The sequence below is a fragment of the Urocampus carinirostris genome, chromosome 13 (genome assembly GCF_059441175.1).
Source record: "Urocampus carinirostris isolate Australia breed hairy pipefish chromosome 13, RoL_Ucar_1.0, whole genome shotgun sequence".
Taxonomy (NCBI): Eukaryota; Metazoa; Chordata; class Actinopteri; order Syngnathiformes; family Syngnathidae; genus Urocampus; species Urocampus carinirostris.
This window is the reverse complement of record NC_142361.1, coordinates 14,871,176-14,893,513: the sequence shown is the minus strand read 5'-3', so window position 1 is coordinate 14,893,513 and position 22,338 is coordinate 14,871,176. Positions and strand designations below refer to the sequence as shown.

Sequence of the window (22,338 nt, the reverse complement as noted above, 5' to 3'; positions counted from 1 at the left end):
CTTTTTTTTGCGTTATCTGTATCCCTAGTGGTCTAGTGTTTGGGTTTGATTCCATTTGCGTACAATGTTTCGCAACTTTGGACAGTAACATTTTTTGACTGATTAATTATTGCACTAATGTGTATGAAATGTGTAAAGGTTAAACATGAATAAATACAGTAGCTCTTTAGATTTAATTCCATGCGTCTTATAGTCCACTGCACCTATATATATATGTATATGTGAATTTCCCTTAGGGGATGAATAAAGTATCTATCTATCTATCTATCTCTCTCTCTCTCTCTCTATATATATATATATATATATATATATATATATATATATATATATGAAGGACTATTTTCTGGCAGTTGTGAGATATATTGCAAAAAAACAGGTAATTTGAATTTAACAAATAAGGGTCTTGCATTGTATCCCTCCATCCATTATCTGCACCGCTTATCCTCAGTAGGGTTATGGGGGTGCTAGAGCCCATCCCAGCTATCTTTGGGCAGTGGACGTCTTGCATTGTAATGGCCACAAATTTGGCTTTTTCAATACTAATGCAATTGATAATTTTAATAACTATAGTAAAAATATTCAGCAAAAATGTATTGATATTTTACTTTCTATATAAAGTTGCATCATTTTTTGTATAGTTGTGCAGGGTTTAAGGATAGGCCATGACAGGACGACAAATGTATTCTGCGTAAATGACATCCTTCACCAATTTAAGACACCAAATAAGTCTATAGACTTGAGTCTGAAAAACAGTTATTCAAATGCTTTTTTAACCCCAGCTCCATCCGCTGTATTTGGTGATGCGCTTGTCCCAATACAAAGTTGCCACTGCAAAACAAAAATATAGAGAACGAGAAATTTTTGGTGTTATTTCGAACGTGATGGCCAATTTTATGTGCTCACCTGTATCTGTTCTTGCAGATTTGTCTGCCCTGGCCAAGAAGATCAAGCTGGAGATGGGCGGTTACCACAGCAACCAACAACATGTCAGCCACAATGGAGACAACGGGGACCACAGTCCCGGATTAGGTGGGTGGCATCTGTTTTTTGTCCACAAACACACACACTTTAATGGTTAACTACTGGGTTACAACACGTCACACAGTGGTTACGTTGGTGCGCCGTCGATACAAATGGTACAGCTGTGTTAACATGCAGTTGATTGGATGCAGGACGTAACAGTCGCCGCTTTGCCAGCGTGCTTCCTTTTTGGAGAGGAAATAGTTTGACATCGGAAAGAAAAAAACAAAACAAAATAGAGCCCCATTTATTTACAACAGGAATTCACGTTTACAAGTTCATATGCAATGTGAAAAACCGGTACAATTTTGGTAAGCTGGTGCATATTCAAGATAATTTGGGTAAAGTTTTGAACACACTATGGAGTGGTGTCCAGCTAAGGCAGGCCTGGGCAAATTATGGTCTGGGAGGTCAGGCTCTTTAATCCGGCTAGCAAAACGAAAATAGTAAAAAAGAAAAATTAGGATAATATGTATATAATGATATGTAAGTACGACTTATAAAAAGTAATTGTTGTTATGGTGCCACTCTTATACGCAGTGTCCATTTTTACCTTCCCAACCCTTTAACAAAAGAATACAATTTATTATTTGTTGTCATTTTTACATGACAAATGCACAACAACATTAACAATCATCTCTGATACTGCTGCTAAAATCCAATGATTTTTCATATGTCATCTATGCCACTGGTGGTCCAGTGCTCTGACAATGAAGCTAAAAATTATGTTCCATGGACTTTTTTCTGTAAAGACCCCTCTGTGTGATATCTGGTTATGTATATTTCATTAATTATTATTTATATCATTAATTGTGTTATTCATTTTCTGACTTTTGTTCCGTGAAGAATCCAGAAGGCTTTTGGCTTTCTGGAAAACAATACATTTTTACATTAAGTCACCACTAAAAATCGTCACACTTTTTCTGTTATAAACTGATCTCGGGCGTTCATCAGAGAAAGAAGAATGTGTGTGGCCCTCACAAGTTAAAGTTTGGGGACCCCTTCTATAATCTGAGACACCTTCATCTTACTGCATTTGCGGAGAATCTTATAGAAGAGCGAGGATACTGGTTGCCTACACCCTAATCACGGCCAAGTTGGACAGTGAGAGATGAGTAAAATGAGGGGGACCAACCCAATCAATAACCTCCCTTCTAATTCACTACCTTGAATGCAAACGACAAACAGGCAGACAATCAATGACTCGTGCGCGTACACACTAGCCAGATATACTGAAACCGCCACACGCACACAAACACACACCTGACCCACCACATCCCCACCCATGCCTGCTGTTATCGACAGGTTAAAGCGACATCAGTCTGTTTAGACAGATGACAGGATTTATATGGAGGCCTGTGTGGAATACACTATCCATCTAGAGCGCGAGGGCAGACGAACAGTTTAAATTATGCTCGTCTTTATATGTTGCCCTCATTACTATTATTAGTTTCTATTGTCCGCATTTCTCCTGGTCTTCACGACCGCTCGTAAGCTTTGTTTACCAGCTCCGATAGCATCTGTGTGGAGTTAGGTGGCATGGTTACCACCACTCATTAGGAACCTGTAAAGCTTAATCACTCTTAATGCTGGAGTCAAGTGGAAACACACACACGCACACATAAGCATACAACTTGTTTTTTTTTTCTTTTCCATAGCGCCACCCACTGCCTTATGGGAAGTGTAGGGCCCCTACTAGGGCCGGAACCACTGCAAAGGCAAATCTCGCACACACACACACAAATGCTGAGCATGACACCTTTTCAAGCGCCATTTGTGCAGTTAACAAGATCTTCTGGGAAATTTACTGCCACTGTTTGTTTACAGTAATGGTTTGTTTGTTTAAACAGAAGAGAACCACTTTGACTTTTGATGTTTTTAATGAAACATAAGAGAGAGCAATGGGAGGGCCAAAGAAAAAATGGGGGAGGGGCTAGGTTGCAAATTAAAGGATGCTAGGTGGAGGTTGAGTGGGAAATGGGAGGACAGTAGAAGTAAAATGCACAAAGTGGCCGCTCTTTCATGGTGGCGGCATCTGTCTGTTAACGTCCACAGGGTTCCTGACAATCCTTGAAAAGTCTTAAAAGAAATTCATTATTCTAAAAATAAGGCCTTAAAATGTTTTAGATCCAATTTACGAAAGTCTTTAAACATGAACACATGAATAAGCTGTATATTTGTTTGAACTAAAAAGATTTAGTAACATTTATCAGTTGTCTTTTTTTATATTTCACTGACTTTGTGGCAACATCGCATGACCACAACAAAGAAACCGTCAAAACGGTGATGTGGATTCAGTCAGGCCTTTCAGAGCAGACGCTGGTCTTATGTTTATCCACAATACAAAAAGCAGATTCGGACACAGATGTTTATTTTGGACAATGGGAAAGTATAACTTTAATGGTTAAGTGACTGAACAATTTTCCCTATGGCTTAAAGTTGTGCCTTGTAATGTGTAGGAGGTATGATGTACAGTATTGTGTGCAAGAAATATTTGTGTTAGGTTTTGTTTGTTTCAGTTGTGTATTTTTTATTTATTTTTTTGGTCAAATGGGTCTTGCGACCCTAGTTAGGATAAGCGGCACAGAAAATTGATGCATGGTTCGTCTTAAATTTGATTTCAAAATATTTAAAAAGTGCTAAGATGTTTTGAATTTAACTTGCCTTAAGATTTAGGAACCCTGGCCCACTGGCTGTTTTCTTTTTTTTTTGTTTTGTTTTGTTTTGGGAGTGTTCTGTGTGCTAAAACACACGACATATTCCACATGGTTTTTTTTGTAACTTAGTTTTTCTTGTGCTTTTTCTTTATTTGGAACACACAAACTAAGAACAAAGGAAGAGGGGTAGAAAAACAAAACAAAAAAACAAACAACATTGCAGTTTTAGGAAATATATTCCATATTCAACTCATTTTTCTAAGTCCATTCTTCATTTTTCATAAGTGGTGTCTTTATTTTCCTTATAGTCTATTCATATTTCCCATTTGTCCATGAATTGGGTCTCCTGTATTCTTATTCGAATCCTCTCCATTACAAATATTTTCTCCACAGTGCACAACTACTGCTCTACGGTGGGGAGATCTTGTTTCGATCATAATTTTGCTATTACTCTTTTGCTAGCTGTCAGTAACTTTTTAACTAGGTACTCATTGTTTATCTGTAATATTTCTTCTGTAAAATGGCCCAAATAAATCACCTTGAATGTTTTAGGTATCCTATATCCCAATATTATCTTTAAAACAAACCATAATTTTTCCCAGTAATCTTGTATTCTTGAGCAAAGCCTAAATAAATGCATGTGGTCAAACTCTACCTCTCCACATGTTCTCCAGCATGGTCGTTGAACCTCGGAAAAACCTTTTCTAATTTCGGGGGTAATGAAAAATCTGACAACAATCTTCCCGTTAAATTCCCTCAGAATTGTGGAGCTGGTAGATGTGCAGTCTGTTTTACAAATATTCCACCACTTATCTTCTGTTATTTTAATTCCAGCTATTTTTCCCATTTTCTTGTAATATAGAGTGATGAATGCCCACTACATGCCAGCCAACATTCATGCATGTCAGAAATTGCTTTAAAAGTTATACCTTTATAGGCTCTTTAAAAAATGTTGATGACCATATGAGTAGTGCCCAGTCTTTGTGATAGTAGTCTTTTAACCGAAAGCAATGATAACAGTCACTTTGCTGTAACACAAATGTATTGTTCAATTCCACCAAATTCTGCCGCTTGCCATTTTCAACTATTATACATATTGCAGTAAAACAGGACAGGACGGTGCAGTACCACCAGGTTCCACAATAGTCTTTGTTAAATGGTCAATCAAACACATAGTAAATCTAAACTGCTGCTAATCTGTACATCTGTTGGTTTTGTTTGACTTTTTTGCACTACTGGCAGTTCTTTATAGCTAGCCACTCCTTGCACATCTGTTCTCCTCTGCACTTTTGTACTACAGTGTTATTGTTACTGTTTACCTGACTTGTTTACCTGACTGCCCATTTTGCACATCTGGTTAGCTGCTCCTCTTGCACTCTTTGCACTACTGTAAAATACTATACATAGCCATAATTATTTAGTATATTATTAGTACTCAATACAACATTTTATTTATATCTGTACATTCAAGGAAACTGTGCGGGTCGGATGTATCGACATTTCGTTCTGTATACACGTGTACTAGAATGACAATAAAGTAGATCTGAATCTGAATCTGAATACCTTTGCATGCCCATTGTTGGAACCCTTTATCATTCTGTTCGGAAGGCAAACCGTCTCAGAATTCTTGCCTCCCTTTCCAAATTGTATTTCCTAACTATTGCGATCCTCATTCTTATTGTATTATCAGTTATTGCTCCCAGCTGGTTACCTACATTTTAAAATATTTTCTTATATGTAAATAAATTTCGTACCTCCGTGTTTGCCGTCCCTAATTCTATAATTTTCCATTTTGCGACATAACCATCTTTACACCAATAAATCAGGGGTCTAAAATGTGCCACCTAAAAGTATTCCTGTCGGCTTGGCAAAGCCTGCCACCCTCTATCTTTGGGAAGTTGCAAAGTATTGTATCAAATTCTCTTTTTTTTTTTTCCACACCCCAAATAAACCTTCATATCCACTAATCCCATTCAACAAATTGTCATCTGGGAAGCAACACAGGAAGGGACTGGAACTACTTCAAGAGCTTTGGCAAGACACTCATCTTAACTACCTTTATACTTGAACTTATATTCAGTACTTTATTCGGCCATTTTTCAAGATCCCTCTTGACATCAAATACTTGTCCAATCTTTTCACGAGTTTTACCCCTAAATATTCGATTGATTTGCTCTTCAAATGAATAGTGTATCGCTCCTTTAGTCCCTGGGATGGAACATTGGCAGAACTGTGTTGTTTTTTTTTAATTGCCCAAGTATCGACGTATGTTTACTTACTCACTTGGACATGACCAGTGTTGGGCAGGTTGCAGAAAAAAAAGGAGTTAGTTAGTTACTGGTTTCTTCACATAAAAAGTAAACCACGTGAAGATTTCCTTTACGTTTCTGGGTAATGTCCAAGACGTTTTCTTTTTTTTGGGGGGGCATGGTGTATTCCCAAAATTTTGCACTCTTACCGTAAATTCTATGCTCACGTTTGCCCCGTTGATTTAGTTGTTTCTGTATAACCCACGCCCCTTCCACACGCACCGCCTACCGTTTGTTACTGGTGACACACACGCAAATATGCGCATACAAACTGACCCCATGATTTCAGTTTTTTTCATAGTTTGTAAATGCGGCTTGGAAGTGAGTATATACGGTACGGCGAACAGAAGCATATCAGTAGGGAGAAATTAAGTGCTCTCCTACTCTGTGCTTGACACGGCGTCGCCGTAAACACATTTACATGTAGTTGTATTTTGCAGGTACGTATAAACACGACCACCCTTTGTGCTACTGGTAGAATTCCTGAGCAAAGAAGAAACCGTCAAAGAACAGAAGACATTGTAGCTCATGATATGCTTTTATAAAGTAGTGGAGTAACGCACCATGTCGTAACAACAAAATTGTCTTAATAATGCATTACACTACTCGTTACCGAGAAAAGTAATAGCGTTTCTGTAACGCGTTTCTTTGTAACAAATTACTCCCAACACTGGACATGACCAGTTAACTGGCCAGAATGAACTAATAAAAAATAAAAAATGTTTCTTTTTACCCTTTGTTCGCTTCCTTCCTTCCTTCCTTCCTTCCTTCCTTCCTTCCTTCCCTCTCCTCTCTTATTTTTACTTAACTGTCCTTCCTTGATTCCTCCTCTTCATTGCTGCCTTACTCCTTTTCATTTTGTCCATTACAATTGTTCAGAAAGGCGACTAACATTGTTTTCTTTGTGTGCATAATTACCCATCATGCAATGCTGGCTCAGCACCAGCACTGCCATCATCTTCTTTTGTTTCACTCCTTCCCCCTGTGTGTCTTTTGTTTTTGCATGTGCCTTTATTAAATGATAAATATTTATGTCAAACCCCGGCCCCCCACCCACTCCCAAATGGGATTGTTTGTGTCCTGACCAAAGGGACATCAACAAACCACAGGGGTGCTGTTGAGAGAAGGGATTTCCCTTTAAAGCGAGTCAATTCTTGACTTAAAGAGAGCTTTGTGAACAATAGATTGGCAGAGATGAGATGAGGTGTGCTTGGAAGTGGTGAAAGGGGGTTGGAATATCAAAAGGAACAAGTGGTAGTTTGAGGCTAGCAAGGCAGGCATTGAGAATCGTCATCGTGTCTTTGTCTTTCTGCTTTTGTGAGCAAAAGAAGTATGTTGCCTAAACGCAATTCAAGAGAAGTGGAAAGAAAGCTATTGGGGCACTTGGGGCTGCCGAAAATTTCCCAAGTGTTTATTGACACAATATGGTTTTCCAGTTTATTGGTAGGCCAATCTTTGCTTTAGTCCTGGGTTGGTGCTCATCAACTTGGGCGCGTGTAGACTCAAATAATAACAGTATGGTTCCCCTGTAGGCAATTCTCAACCTAATGGCAACTAACCAAGGATTTCAGAAAAAAATAGAACTTGTCATTTTCAACTTTTCTATTTTCATCATCTTGATGACTGTCTGTGTTTTGTTTAAGTGAAAACCTTACCTAAGTAAAGGCTGTTAGACTGTATTTTCTCGGACCATAAGACACACATAGAAAGCCCAAATTTGCTAGAAATTTGAAACTGTGTCTTATACCGTATAGAGGAAAATATGCTGCTTAAGATTGGAATTGCATACAGTATTTATAGGTGTAGTAAGAATTTTTTTGCAATAATTAACCGTTTGAATAACATTGCTGACCAACATTGCAAAACATTCGTAAGCAACAGAAATGGAACCCAGTTCACAGCAGAGAATGCCGAAACTCAACCAATAGACCACTAGTGTTACACATGACATCCCAAAAAGTTTTACATTTTATATTATCATTACACTATAATTAATCCTGGTGCCAGAAACGAACGTTAGGGATGAAGAAGACAGAAATTTGTATCAATAAACACGAAGTTCGATTCATTATCAGATACACCACCTCGATGTGGATTATTTTGCGTTACTTTCTTTTTTTCTTCTTTCTCCACATTCTGGTACAGCAAATACAAATAGTGTGCTAATGAGATCAAATCCAATGCATTTTTGATTGCCATCTGTGTCACCTACAGTGTCATGGTTAGGGTTTGGCACTCTAACCACCCTGACCCAGGTTCGATTGGCATTGTGTACAATGTTTTGCGATTTTGGTCAGCAATGATTTCCAACTGATCACTTTGCATTTTTAAATACTATTAGTACCGTATTTTCCGCACTATAAGGCGCACTTAAAAGTCTTATTTTTTTTTTCAAAACTGACCATGCTCCTTATAATACAGTGCGCCTTATATATGGCTCAATATTAAATCACAAGGTCTCGCAACTTACGCAACAGCCGCCGACTCGATTTTCCCCCGAACGTGGAGTAGTCCGCAGTGTATGCTGGGATTTATATACCGGCGTTTCATTGGCTAACCAATGTGTCAATCATCATTTGAATCGATCGCTATTGGCTAAAGTTATTTGGAGCCTCGGATAGGCTAGAGGGCCGAAACAAACCCTGCAATTGGCCGAAAAAGATGTGTCAATCATCCGTTAAATCGATCGCTATTGGCTGAAGTTATTCGGAGCCTCGGATTGGCTAGAGGGCCAAAACAAACCCTGCAAATGGCCGAAAAAGATGACTGAATAGCAAGCTTGCTAAACTATGCCATAAAGAAACATGTTTCATTAGTCTGTATTTGTAAATATTTTACTCTCCTGGATTTACTACACTCACGGTTGTAAGAAGACCATGATTGCGTATCATTATTGAACGTGAGAACTTAGGTGAGCTATGCGGCTTTATATTTTTCCGGTATCTTGTTTTAGAACGATCTTGATGTTGCTGTGATGAGTTGAGTGAATTCAACTCAATTCCAAGTGTTTATTGTCATATGCACACTAAAGTTGCGAGCGAAAAAGAAAATAGAAACTATGGAATGTTTGGCATTTCTTGAATCCCAAGACTTTAACCTTCCAAATGATATTTGAAATGATGCATTTGAGTGACATCGTACGGACACCGCATCCGCATGTGTCTACGACACGTATTTGCTTCTTTGCAAGCTTTGGGAATGTTAAGGGGGTAATCAGTTTGACTGAATCATCTGACTGTTTTGTCGACGTTCCCATTGTAGCGCCTTATAATCCGGTGCGCCTTATCTATGGAAGATATAGGACCAAAAACTATTTTTTGGGGGTGCGCCCTATAACCCGGTGCGCCCTATAGTGCGAAAAATACGGTATATAAAATGCACAAAATGCTCAACAGTAGCTCTTGCTGTAGTAACAATTCCATGCGCCTTATTGACCATGTGCCTTACATATGAAAGATATATGACGAAAGACCTTTAGAAGGGTGTGTCTGATAATCTGGTGAGCCTTATGGTCCCTGAAATAAGGTATTTTTTTTAAATTAACTGGTCAAGAATCTTTAGCTGGTTATTTCTTTAACTGGTTGGTTTTTAAACAGTAGCTTATTTAGGACCTTCTCCTCAGAGGTTACAAATGGTTGCTCTCATACTGTTTGTGGGAAAAATGATAAATTGACTCATTTTATTATTTTGTGCCTCTCAAGTTCTGGACCAGCTGCCCTTCATGATGATGTCACATCCCCTGATCCCGGCCAGTCTGGCACCGGCCTCCGTTTCCATGGCCATGGGCCAGATGAATCGCCTGAGCACGCTGGCCAGTATTGCCAACATGGCACAGTTCCACCATGCCAACCACGCCGCCCGGCCTCCTGCCTCCGTCATTAAGGTAAACACAATAGTTTACTGAGAACTCAAAGTCATGTCGCATGTTTCAAACATGTTTTTATATTGCTTAAAAAACAGTTCCACTGACCAATATAGTACATGAATGTAAAGCCCCATAAAGTTGACTTTGCTTTTTGATGCTGTGTCAGCTTGTTTGTTTGTGCAGCATGTAAAAATATACGGTGCAGTATATCCCAAGTTAATATTGTTGTGTTTAACTGAAAGCCATAACATTTTTATTTTTTTAGTGTTTTAAATTCACAGGACAGTATTTGAACTGGACTATTTTTGCGTGTCTCCAAATAGATGCAACAACTCACATGGTGGGCTCAAAAGGTTATATTTTTCCATAAAGAAAATTGGCAAGAATATGCTGTTTAATTCAAGGACGTGTTTTGTGAAGCTTTATGAAACTGAACATTTTGAAACGGTCCACACTATGTTTGTTTGTTTGTGTTTTTATTTAGGCACAGTACAACAAAAAACAACGTCTATCATTAATTAACATAAGGAAGATATTTGTACAAAACAGCTGTACAATACAATTATTGATTGATTGATTATTGCTCCAGGCAAGGTCGGGGGGTCCCGTCCCTGTGCGTTGAGCCGACCAGATGAACCAGGTTTTTCCAATGCTGGCGGTCTTGTGCCAGCTGTTCTGCATCCTCTACAGCAACTCCGTGTTGTTGGAGGTCGCCCGCAACGACGTCGAGCCATCGAGTGCGGGGTTTCCCTCGTGGTCGTCTCCAGCCTGCGGCCTTTGGGTCAAACTGGAGGATGGCTCGTGTCGGATGGTCTGGTGGTAGACAAAGGACATGGCCAAACCATCGGGTGCGGCGTTGTGCGACCAAGGAAGATGCTCGGGGCTGGCACGTGCGGGCTCTGAGCTCTTTAATGAAGACTCTCTGGGGCCACCTGATGTTCTCGATGGTTCTGAGAGCCATGCTATCAAAACCGTCGATTCTTGTGGCCAGGGTGTCGTTCAGGGGCCATGTTTCTGAGCCATAAAGCAGGATAGAGAGTACGGCGAGGTTGTAAATGCGGAGCTTCGTCTTGCGTGCGATCGTCTGGTGCCGCCAGAGTGGTTTCCAGGGAGACTGCAGAGCAGATGCTGCCAGGGCTCTTCTGCGGAGAATCTCTGGTTTTAGGTCCCCATTGTCTGTCACCACGGACCCCAGATACACAAAGCTCTTGACAGGCTCTACGATGTCGCTACCAATTTGGATGGGAGGTGGATCTGGTCCATCACCGACATACATTAACTTGGTTTTCGTCCAACTCACTTGGAGGCCAAGCCACGCTGCCTCTTCTCTCTAAATGCCCAGAGCGTCTCTCAGCTGGCTGTAGGAAGTCCTGAGCATGATGGTGTCGTCAGCATACTCCAGGTCAGTCAGGTGGTAGTTGCCGAAAGACACTCCGGGGATGCGCTCACTAACCCTGAACATCAGATGGTCGATAATGCAATTAAAAAGGTCGGGAGCAGCCACGCAGCCTTGACGAACGCCGCTGGAGATAGTAAACCAGTCGGAGTCAATGCCGTTGATACGGACACAGCTCTCTGCGTTGCTGTAGAGCAGCTTGAACAGGGCTATGATCTTGGGTGGTGCTCCGAGAGCTTGGAGGACGGTGTCAAAGGCGGCCTTCAGATCAATGAATCCGATATACAGATGGCGCTCTTTACGGAATTCACGGGTCTACTCTATCAGCAAACGAACGGCAGAGATGTGGTCCGTTGTGGAGCGGTTGGGCATAAAGCCAGCCTGCTGGGGACGGCGGCAGTTTCTGATTGCTGAAAGGGCACGGCTGAGCAAGATCCTGGTAAAGACCTTCCCCGGGATGGAGAGTAAGGTTATACCTCTGTGGTTTCCACAGACAAGCCTGTCACCCTTGCATTTCCAGGAGGGCATGATGACTCCTCTGGTCCAGTCGGTGGGCAGCTGCTCCGATTCCCACACCTGGTTGAATAGGCAGGTTAGCCACTCCACCATGCCATCACCGCCGGCCTTGAGCATCTCACCGGTAATGGCACAGATGCCGGGGGCTTTCTTGGTGTTCAGCTTCTTCAGAGCAGCTCTCACTTCCTCAGGTGTTACAGGGTCTGTGCAGCAGGCGTCGCTAGGAGGTGCCGTGTTTGCAGCCACTAGGGGGGTGGGATCAGCCAGGATGTTGCTGTGCTGCAAGAGGAGGCTAAAGTGCTCCTTCCAGCGCGCGAGGCAGTTGGCTTCTGTCATGATGAGGTTGCCGTCTGAGTCTTTTACCAGGGCTGTCTTCATGTGTGGGCCGCTACGGGCTTGGCGTAGTAGACTGAATACGCGGCCCCGGACTCAAGCTGTTGGGCTTCTGCCTGCCAAAACCTCTCCCTATCTTCAGCGATGGCCACATTGCGCAGGCGGTTCAGTCTCCGATACTCCGTGAGGTCGCCTCGGAGGCGGGCCTCACGCCGCTGGTCTATGATGTTAAGTGTCCTCTCTGATATCCAGGGCTTTCTCGGGGAGGATCGCGGGCGTCCGAGGACATTGTGAGCAGACTGGAGGACACTTTCCTTGAAAGCCGCCCAGTCTGTCAGCTTGTCAGGATCCAGGGCATCGAGAGTGCGGCAGATGGAGCAACTGAAGTCTCTGGCGATGTTGGGGTCGCTGAGTCGGGAGGAGTCGGGGCGAGGCAGAGTCTTGTGCTGGTTGGCTCGGAGCTTTAGCTTGAGCTGGGCCACCAGCAGACGATGGTCTGTGTTGCCAAGCTGTGCTCCTCTGAACACCCGGCAGTTGGTTACAAACGACTTCCAGCGTCGTGATATCAGGATGTGGTCCAATGCCTTCCTGGTTCTGCCATCTGGGCTGTACCACGTCCAGTGATGGATGCGTTTCCGGGGAAACCAGGTGTCAGCAACACAGAGGTTGTTTTGGTGGCAGAGGAGGAGGAGGCGGTTGGCATTGTCGTTTGTTGTGCTGTCAACGAAGGTGGTGCCGACAGGTGAGCCGGGGGACCGATCATTGCTAGATAGAGTGGCGTTGGCATCAGTGAGGATGATGGTGACGTCGTGTGGTGGGGCTTGGTCGACAGCCTGGTCAAAGAACGTGTCCTTCGCATCCTCATCAGCGTCATCAGTGGGGGCGTAGGCGACGATCACTGTCATCTTGCCGTGATGGTGGAGGAAGCGAGCAGACCGTAGTCTGTCGCTTATGGGTGTCCAGCTGATGAGGGACCTCCGGAGGGCTTTTGGAATGGCAAAAGCCACACCGTAAAGGCCGGTCCGACTCTCGGGGCCACTCCAGATGTAGCAATGGTTGCCAGCTGTTGTTTCACCATTGCCTTGCCATCGTACTTCGCAGAGCCCTGCCAGGGTGATGTTATAGCAACAGAGCTCTCGGGACAGCAGGGTGGCAGCTCTGGGGCGAAGAAGTGTCTGGACATTCCATGTGGCGACACGGGTCTTACGACGAAGGTCGATCCGTACTCATTGGTCGGGGGCAGGCTGAGGTCCGTTACCGTGTTGGTCAGTCCGGCTTCTTTCTCTGGTCAGTTTCATAACAAAGGGGGTTTCTCCTGGGTGAGTTGTTAGCCCTCCGCAGGATAGTCGGTTGGTGGGTCTGCCACCTCACAGCGTACCAACACGCTGTGGTCTTTGTTTGTCTGGAACCTACCCCGGAGACCGGCCCGCCATCGGTGACCCTACCAGGAGCAAGCTCCCGACGGTATCGCTCTCCAGGGTCACTGGAACACGCAAGCCCCCTCGCCGCATCAAGGCCAGACCCATCCGAGGGGGCAATACAATTATACAATACATTAACATGTGGAAAAGGGAGAAGGCTGAAGCCAAAATTATTAAGTGCCTACCCCTGTTTCGCGTTTTTCCTGGCAGGAATACGTATTGTAAATCAAAATGAGTAAACAGCACCATGCATCAAAAAAGAAAATTGAAAAACAAACAAATTACATTTTAAATTTGCAATAGTATCACGATTGATTCATGACATTTATTACCAAAATAAACTCAAGATATCTGTCTTCATTAGTGTATATTCTCAAAATACTTATAGTATATGAGTTTTTTAAATTGATGTAAATAAGGGACATTTTTAAAGTTATCAAAATACTTCCTCAAATAACTTTTTCGGGTGGCACAATGGCTTTTCAATGTTGTGAGAGAATACTGGACCTTGAAGTTATAGATTCCCCTGAGATGACGGAGAGAAACAACTGTTGAGTATTTAACATGTTGGATTTTATAAACTTTGCTTGTATGTTCTTTATACCCAGCATCAAAATCACATTTCTTGTACACAATCCTCGAACTGTTATGAGAACAAAACAGATTATTAAAAAAAACTTATTTTACAGTATCCTACGGTTTATTCTTCTTTAAAATGTCAGCTGATTAATGCATGATCTGAAAGTGTGATTTCACATTTTAGAGAGAGGAGGAAGGGATGGCATCACTCTTGATTGCAGAGAGGGAGTCTTTGTTATTGAACAGCTCAGTTTTTCCAAAATGAATAGCAACAATCCCAATTGTCCTTGGAAAAACTAGGGAAATTGTTTATATCATTTTTACGTCATGTTTTCCAGAAAGATATGTGACAACCTGCACTCTCTCGCCTCTTTATTACGAACACCTACTGTTAGATTCCCGAATGACTGACTATTTATTCAATTTATAGCAACAGGAGCGAATGCACGACGACATTCCCTCACCATCCCCGTCGCTGGAGGAAGCACAGATGTCGTCCAATCACAGCAGCGTGTCCAGTTCGCCCTCTCACACGGAACGCGCTGCAGGAAACACACGTATGTACTTTACTGGCGTATGTTTTTCCAAACAACAAGTGTTGGGAATGACAGACAAATGAAATTGATTCATGTTTTTATTTCAGACCAGCTCCCAGATGCAGTCAATTTAAATCACTGCATGCTGACACAGTCTGGGGTTAGGGAGTGTGACTCGTTGGAATACAGCAAGGAAGGCAAAAGGGGGCGCACTGACAAAGGTAAAAAAAAAAAAATGTAAGCCTGTAGAGCAGTGGTGGGCAAACTTTTTGAGTCGCGGGCCGCATTGGATTAAACATTTTTTGAAAGGGCCAGGAGGAGAAAAAAATGTTGATTACATTTTTTGTATATAGCGATACAGTCTTGAATATAAACCTCAGCAATACCTTAGTGTAGCTCCTATGCTGTTAGACAGAGGAAAGAAAAGCTACTGGACTTGTTCTAGGTTTGAGGAGTGGTAATATTTATTTTGTTAAATATGTTTAATTTCGGGCAGCATGGCGGGGCAGTGGTTAGTGCGTGTGCGGCACAGTTCTGAGGTCATGAGATTGAACCTTCCTGTGTGGAGTTTGCATGTTCTCCCCGTGGGTTGCGTGGGTTTCCTCTGGGCACTCTGGCTTCCTCCCACATTCCAAAAACATGCATGTCAGGTCAATTGACCGGTCCAAATTGTCCCTAGGTGTGAATGAGTGAGTGACCTGTCTGTCCCTGTGTGCCCTGCGACTGTCTGGCAACCAGTTCAGGGTATCCCCTGCCCACTGCCCGAAGACAGCTGGGATGGGCTCCAGCACCCCCGCGACCTTACTGAAGATAAGCGGTGCAGATAATGGATGGATAGATGTTTTATTTATTTTTTACTTTGATAGCCAGTCATCTACTCTAATTTCGTTGTTAACCTATTTTTATTAGCAAAATTTACCTTTATCTGCACTGATAGGGTTTAGAATTAACAATCAATCTATTTTGTGTCAGAATAAGTTACACAGTAATACAGTTTGAATTTCAATGACAGTTCAAATGAATGAAGTAGGTTCATTAAATAAGCAAAGAAAACACAATTCCAATATTTTCCAGTTCAGGGGATCCCAAATGCATGGTAGGAGAAGCACCTTTTCCATTACTGGGTCCATCTAGTGATAAAACTTAGAATTGCAACAGAGTTGAGCTCAAGCGCCATTTGCGGGCCATATTCAACTTTATTTTCAGAATTTGCTGCGGGCCAATAAAAACTGACCTACAGTTGGCCCACAGGCTGTAGTTTGGATACCCCTGCTGTAGAGTCCTAAAAACATAAATCCCATTTCTGGCTGTAGAGCAGCATCCGTTATAATGAACAACCTATGTTTTGGATGGACATGCCAGAGTGCAGTCAATTAACAGAACCAATAGCCGATAAATATAGGCCTTTTATTTCCATCCCCGTATTTGTGTTATAACTACATTGAAGGAGTCAATATTATTTTTCTTTGACAATGTATTTCTTGGTTTAGTCCAAAGAGTGTGGGTGTGAGCAAACTTTTTGTGTAATTAATTCCTTCTTGGCCTCAGCTTTATCAGTTAGTATCTCAAAATAAAAGGTTACTAGTGTTATAGGTTCTATATAGTATTTAGTAAGGGTTGTTTGGGTTCAGATTAATCTTTCCACTTTATTTATTCTAAATTATTTTTGAGGTTTCTCATAAGGTACAAAATAATGTGATTATATTTTCAAAAATAATCCACAACACTAGTGCTTCAAAATAAGAGTCGAGACAAAATAAAAGTGATCAGGTTGGGTAAAGAAAATTTTGAATGTTCACATGAAACAACTCTAACATTCACTTTGGGTCATCGAGTTTTTTTCAGAGATGTTCTTGTCACAGCGATTAATCACTTGGAGATTCTTAATAAGTAATGATTATTCTACGGACAAATCAATAAGAGGGGAACAAAACCTGCCGATAGGATGTTTGGGTGCTTTGAATAATCCATGCAAACGCGGCGTCCTTTGCTGATTTTCAAAAACAGATGTTGTTCAAGGAACTAACTAGTTAACTTCGTTTAAAGGCTGCAACAATGGATTATTTATTTTTCTATTAACTTTGATATTATTTTCTTGATAAATCAGAATGCATTTAAAAGAGAACATTATTTGTAATTCACATTATATAGAAAATATAATAGAAATGGAGACGTTTCTCTAAAAACAGGAAACAATTTTTTCATTTGTTTTGTTACATTTTCAGCTAAATTCATCATCTCATCATCATCAAAAATGCTAAATTATTTCTTACAATTTAGATTAAACCCAAAGATCGGCAAATATTTACTTTTGAATTGCCAAAATACTGATATAATTGGACGATTTGTTGTCCAAGATGTATTGAAACAATGACCGTATTTCCCGGACTATTGACCCTTTGCACACATGTAACCTAACCACGTGACGACCCCCGGACGGACGGTAGTGGACAAGGCCAGTAAACATTAGACAACAACAAGAAAAACAGCTATACTGTTTAACACCATTGGCCATGACTAGTCAAACTAATATTGTGTCGGATTAGGTGGCTCACCTTGTCTGAAGACCGAAAGGGCTCTATTTAGAGAAATCAAGAAGAGCATTAGCAATGCTAGCTACCAAGCATTACAGTCTTCCTCCTGACATATTCAGACATCTAAACAATTCGTCCAGTCTGCCTGACTTCATTCCACATAATCCGTACCACTATATTGTAAATGAAGTAACCCCATACATTGGTGCTGGTCTACAAGCTTAGAAAAGTCTGGATGCTCACTCGTAGCTGGCACGCGTTACTATGCTTGGTTTTGCCGACAAATGAACCTCTAACGTGAAATTTCATGCGCAAAAGTTACCTAAATGACTTCCTACCTAAATTTGGGGGGAATGTAATAGAACAGTAAAACACGGGGTTGACATTGGATCATTCAGAAATCATGAGGGAACCTCTGGAGTCAGTTGGCTGAGATGAGAGAACAGGGGCCAATATTTTTGCACCAACGGTAAGCCACTAACTTAGCTAGTTTATTATATTGAGCGCCTTTGACGTAAACTTGTAAACTTGCTTGGAAATACATCAAACATACTTTATAAAAAAATCTGCAAATCCTGGAATACTTGAGGGCTGCCAGTGTTTGGCCTCAGCACAACACCAGTTCCTCCGTTTGACTGCAGATAAACATTGCTGTCTTCTGTCTTTATTGAAAGAGATAAAATTCCAAATTGTCCTTAGAAGCTTTCCGTCTGCACAGGAAAAAAAATCACCATGGTAAAACGTGGTGTTTATATTCTTCTGCCGTGGTTATTGGTGTTTGTTTCAACTCAACTTTCTATTCAACTGCAGTGTGCTCAAGTGCTTCATGCCTTCCGTCATGGCTCTTAGAGAAAGCAACATGACGTCATGAGCAAAGGGTCAATAAGGCACACCTAAAATACAAAATCTGCCAGAAATTTGAAAGTTCGCCTTATAATCCAGTGCGCCTTATAGACAGGCAATACAGTAAAAAAATTCAGAAATCCATAATTACAATAAAATGCTACTAATTACGGTGATCATCTATGGAAAAAACAAGTTAATTTAGTGCTGAAACTGTATTTTATTATATTTGTATTCTACAATCTAAGTATTATTTTTCTCAAGCTTTCTGATGTTTTTAGTTGATACAAACTTTGATCATATTGTAGTTTAAATTTCATGCGCCTTGTATTCTGGTGTGCCTTAAATGTAAAACAAAGAGCTCACAGGGGAATGTTTTGAGGGCGCGCCTTAAATCCCGGTATTTATAAACATAATATGCAAATAATTTGATAATTAATTCCCCTTTTTCACCTTTTTTCTCCTCAACTTTATTTTCAATTTGGACAAACCTCCAAAGCTTAGAGTAGGTTGAAAAACTTATTTTCCACTAATCAATAAAAACTTCAGTCATGAAACCATATTTCATGACTGGAAAGGATTCAAAATGTGTGCTGTTCTTTTGCTCCGCCATGACATTGTAGCCCATTACACTTCCCTGTTGCAAACTTTAAACACTATAGGTAAATGCTTCCTTGTCCAAAATTTGATTCGTGTTCGCAGAAATCATAATTAACACGTGTCATTGTACTCTATTTACATTAGCATAACTTAAAACAACTCCAGTTTAACGTCTTACGTGCATATTTTTGTTTTCAATTGGTGCATAATTTCCAATTAAGAAGTTGATGATCATATCCCGTTCTCTTGCCGTCGGCCAGCATTGGCTGATCTTGGCGGTGGCGGGCCACTGCCTAACGAGACGGGCGGTGCTCCCGGTTCTCATCTACATAACTACCCGCCTCACTGTCGTTAGGGCCCCGGCATCGACGCGGCGCTGCAACGTCAGTTTGTTTGCGCCGCTGTCCGGGAGCTTTGCATTAGCTTAATGAGGACTGCTCAAGGACAAACAGTCAGCAGAAAAATAAAGAGCAGAGTGCCTGTGCAAATGTACTCTAATGCCGAATCGCATTATTCCGTAAATCAAATCTCCCAAATCACAAAGGCATCCTCAGGTGAAGCTTTTTTTTTAATAGTATGAGGGACTGTCAGGTCGCTGTCAACATGTTTACAAAGTCAGTGGCGGTGGCAGGCAAAGGCCTCCTCCAGGTGGACATTGCATTTATGCAATTGACTTTGAATTGATTTTCCCCCATGCAAATGAAGCTTCCGTACATTTTCCGGATTACATGCCTCTCCTTCGGAACAAGTAAAGGGGGAGCAAAGTTTTCAAAGGGCACGTCGCTGCTGTCATTCTGTCAATCCATTGTGCTTGAATCTGCATGCGTGTGTATGTGTGCATGTGAGAATCAGATTTGGCTGTGTGTGCTGTTTCAGGCGCTCTTTGAACAATGTATCCATGCAGCAGAGATCAGAGGCCATCCCTGACACCTCACTCCCATTAACCAAACATCAGCAGAATTTTATTCCGTCTCTGTTGCCTCCCACCCCCCCAAACTCACCTCTCCTCTATCCGTCTCTCCCTCCTTCCTTCCTTCCGTCTCTCTCTTCCGCTGACTGGCAGTACTCACGTGGTGATGCTCGATGCCCCCTGGGGACGGCCAAGAGAGGATGAAGAACGGAGTAAAAAGAGCAATGAAGTTTAAAGTTGGGGGGGGGGGGGCAACAGTGACCTTGGTTAGGGAGATGGGTAAATGATCAAACGGGCGTGTGTGTGTGTTTATGACTGACGTGCGTGAGAGAGCGAGAGAGAGTGAGGTAAAGTAGGCGTAAAACAGTAACTCAATAAAGGATCAGTCACATCCAAGGAGCCTGGGGAGCCTGCACTGCTGACTGCGCACTTCAGCGGCCTATCAGTGTTTGTGCGTGTGTGTGTGTCTGTGTGTATACACGTATATCTGTATGCACGTGTGTGTGTGTCTGTGTGTGTGTCTTTGAGAGCCACAGAAGTGTCGTTGGATGCCCTCCGCTGAGCTTGCCAGCACCTGCTAATTACCTTTCTCTGCAAAGCAATGCTCTTAGCTAAAAAGTAATAGACGAAGGTGCGTGCATGTGGTTGTAAAGGGTGAGTTGGAGTGAGGGGTGGGGGGGCAACACTTTTCATCTGTGAAACACCTTGAATGTGACAGTTGCCAAGACGTGAGGCCGGGGCGGGCATTTTTTCTTTTTCGGGGGCGTACTGAAAGATGCTGCGGTCAGCTAAGTGGAGAAAACACTGTCATTTGTCACACATCGATGAGGGATAATCAAAAAAGTGCCAGAATATTAAAGTGCATGATTAAAGCTTCTTGCCAACTCTTTATGGACACTCCCCGAGAAGAAAAAAAGTGTGTATCGCTGTGGTATGCTGAAGCACGGCACCGGACAGGAAAAACATAAAGTAATCAACATGGCCCCCAAAAAATCATTGGCTGCTCTCTGCCTTGTTTGGTTGACATTGGTCTGGAGGACACCAAAGAAACAGCAACATTATTGGCCTATAGTGACAAATATGTAAACGGTGCATAATATTTGAAATTACTCACCCACTCTTTAAGAAAAGAACACCTTAATTGCTAGAACAAAACACATTGAATTTTGATTTCCTACCACAAGGTAGAGAATACACTTTTACTTTTGAGTTTTTGCACATGATCCTACAAGATCAGCCAAAATGCCCTGATAGTATGGATCACTGCACTCTGAAAACGTTCAAAGTATTCCGACTTGCGGCAAACACACACGTGCACCTCACGCGTAGAAACAGATGGTCATCCATTATGCAGCTTCTTCTTCTTTGCCGCTTTTTATGGGCCGCGTCAAGCTGTGATGCATTATCAATCGGCGTGCTGCCATGCCGTAAAAAGAGAAATCTGAAACCAGGACAAAGATTAATGTAAACACCCATTTAATATGTGCTTTTATGTGTTTACAAGGAATTCACTCGACAAATTAGAATGCTGTAAATTATTCAAATGTGTTGCGCGAAACCAAAATAGCATCTGGTTGAATTTGTTCAACGTTTTGCAGTGGCGAGCGCAGGCGGCAAGGCGTGCTCGCGTTGGTCACAAGAAAAAGACTTTAATTCAAAAGTACTTTACACAGCAGCTGTCAAAATGTGGCACGTCGTCATAAAATTGCTTTACGGGCAGATTGAGACCATGTCTTTGTGATTTGTTACGGAAGGCCTTTCTCTTTTTTTCTTCTGTTGAAGCTAGAGAGTGTTTGTTGAATTTAGTTACGGGGTTTTTTTGTGCAAGCAAAGGATAGCGTGAGAATAAGGGATTGAGTGGATCAGCTCAAAGACATTTTCTTACCCTTTATTCAAAATCGTGAATGGCTCGGTCATCATTTGATGATCTATCAATGAAATTGTGTCACAAATTGGATCTGCAAAATAGAATATTGTAGCAATCACATTTTCATAAACTCCAGGGACTATGCTAATTTTGACATTAGTACCCAACAGAGTCCATCCTAGACTGTCAAATTATAGAAAAAAAAGGAAAAAAACACAGTCATTTCTTTTTCACACTCCCCATGAATTAACATTATTAATTTTGTCCATGTTTTTTTTCTAAAGCGTCCAGTGCTGCAGCAAATGATTATTTCAATGTTTTCTAAATCTGTAAATTATTTAGTTAAATAATTGTTGGATGCAAATTACATTTTAGTATTTATATATTTGTATGACATATATACTCATAGCAGGAAACATAGCATATTCACAAAGTGATCTAGATAAAATTGTGGTTAGCATTTTGCAAAAAAAGTCAAATATCAGAATTCATTCAAACACATTGTTCTTTTTATCTCATTATCAAACTATATTCACTCACATGGCCAGAAACAAATGTTTGTCCTGATGGATATAAATAAACGGGAAAAAACACGACATGGGAAACAACTCTTGGATGAGGATATCTGATGAGGAACAAGACTTTGTGTTTTTTTAATCCTACAGTACAAATTTGTTTACCCCATTCACCAACATTTTTTTCTGGCATTGATAATAAAAATAGTGTCATAATGAGATAAAACTGAATGATTTTTTGTGTGTCATCATTTGTGTGTTTTAGTGGTTAGGTGTCACTCTCACTGTTGTAACCAAGGTTTGATTCCGGTTGCAGACCATTTTTTGCGAATTGGATCATGTTTTTGATAAATCAATCATTGCACAAATGCACAAATTGAATCTCGTGTAGTAACGTACACGCATAAATACCGTATGCATTTCCAATCTTCCCCACC

At 41.4% G+C, this 22,338-nt stretch overlaps 1 protein-coding gene across 3 annotated transcripts in view; it reads left to right on the top strand.

Moving 5' to 3' along the window:
* Positions 1 to 22,338, top strand: part of dachc (dachshund c) — a 70,749-nt gene that overhangs the window by 30,903 nt on the left and 17,508 nt on the right. For all 3 annotated transcript variants that reach the window (XM_088351106.1, XM_088351107.1, XM_088351108.1), the window contains exons 3-6: positions 922 to 1,029; positions 9,688 to 9,869; positions 14,527 to 14,653; positions 14,740 to 14,853. In XM_088351106.1, coding sequence (XP_088207232.1) covers positions 922 to 1,029; positions 9,688 to 9,869; positions 14,527 to 14,653; positions 14,740 to 14,853 — 531 coding nt within the window. The remainder of the gene's footprint in view (positions 1 to 921; positions 1,030 to 9,687; positions 9,870 to 14,526; positions 14,654 to 14,739; positions 14,854 to 22,338) is intronic.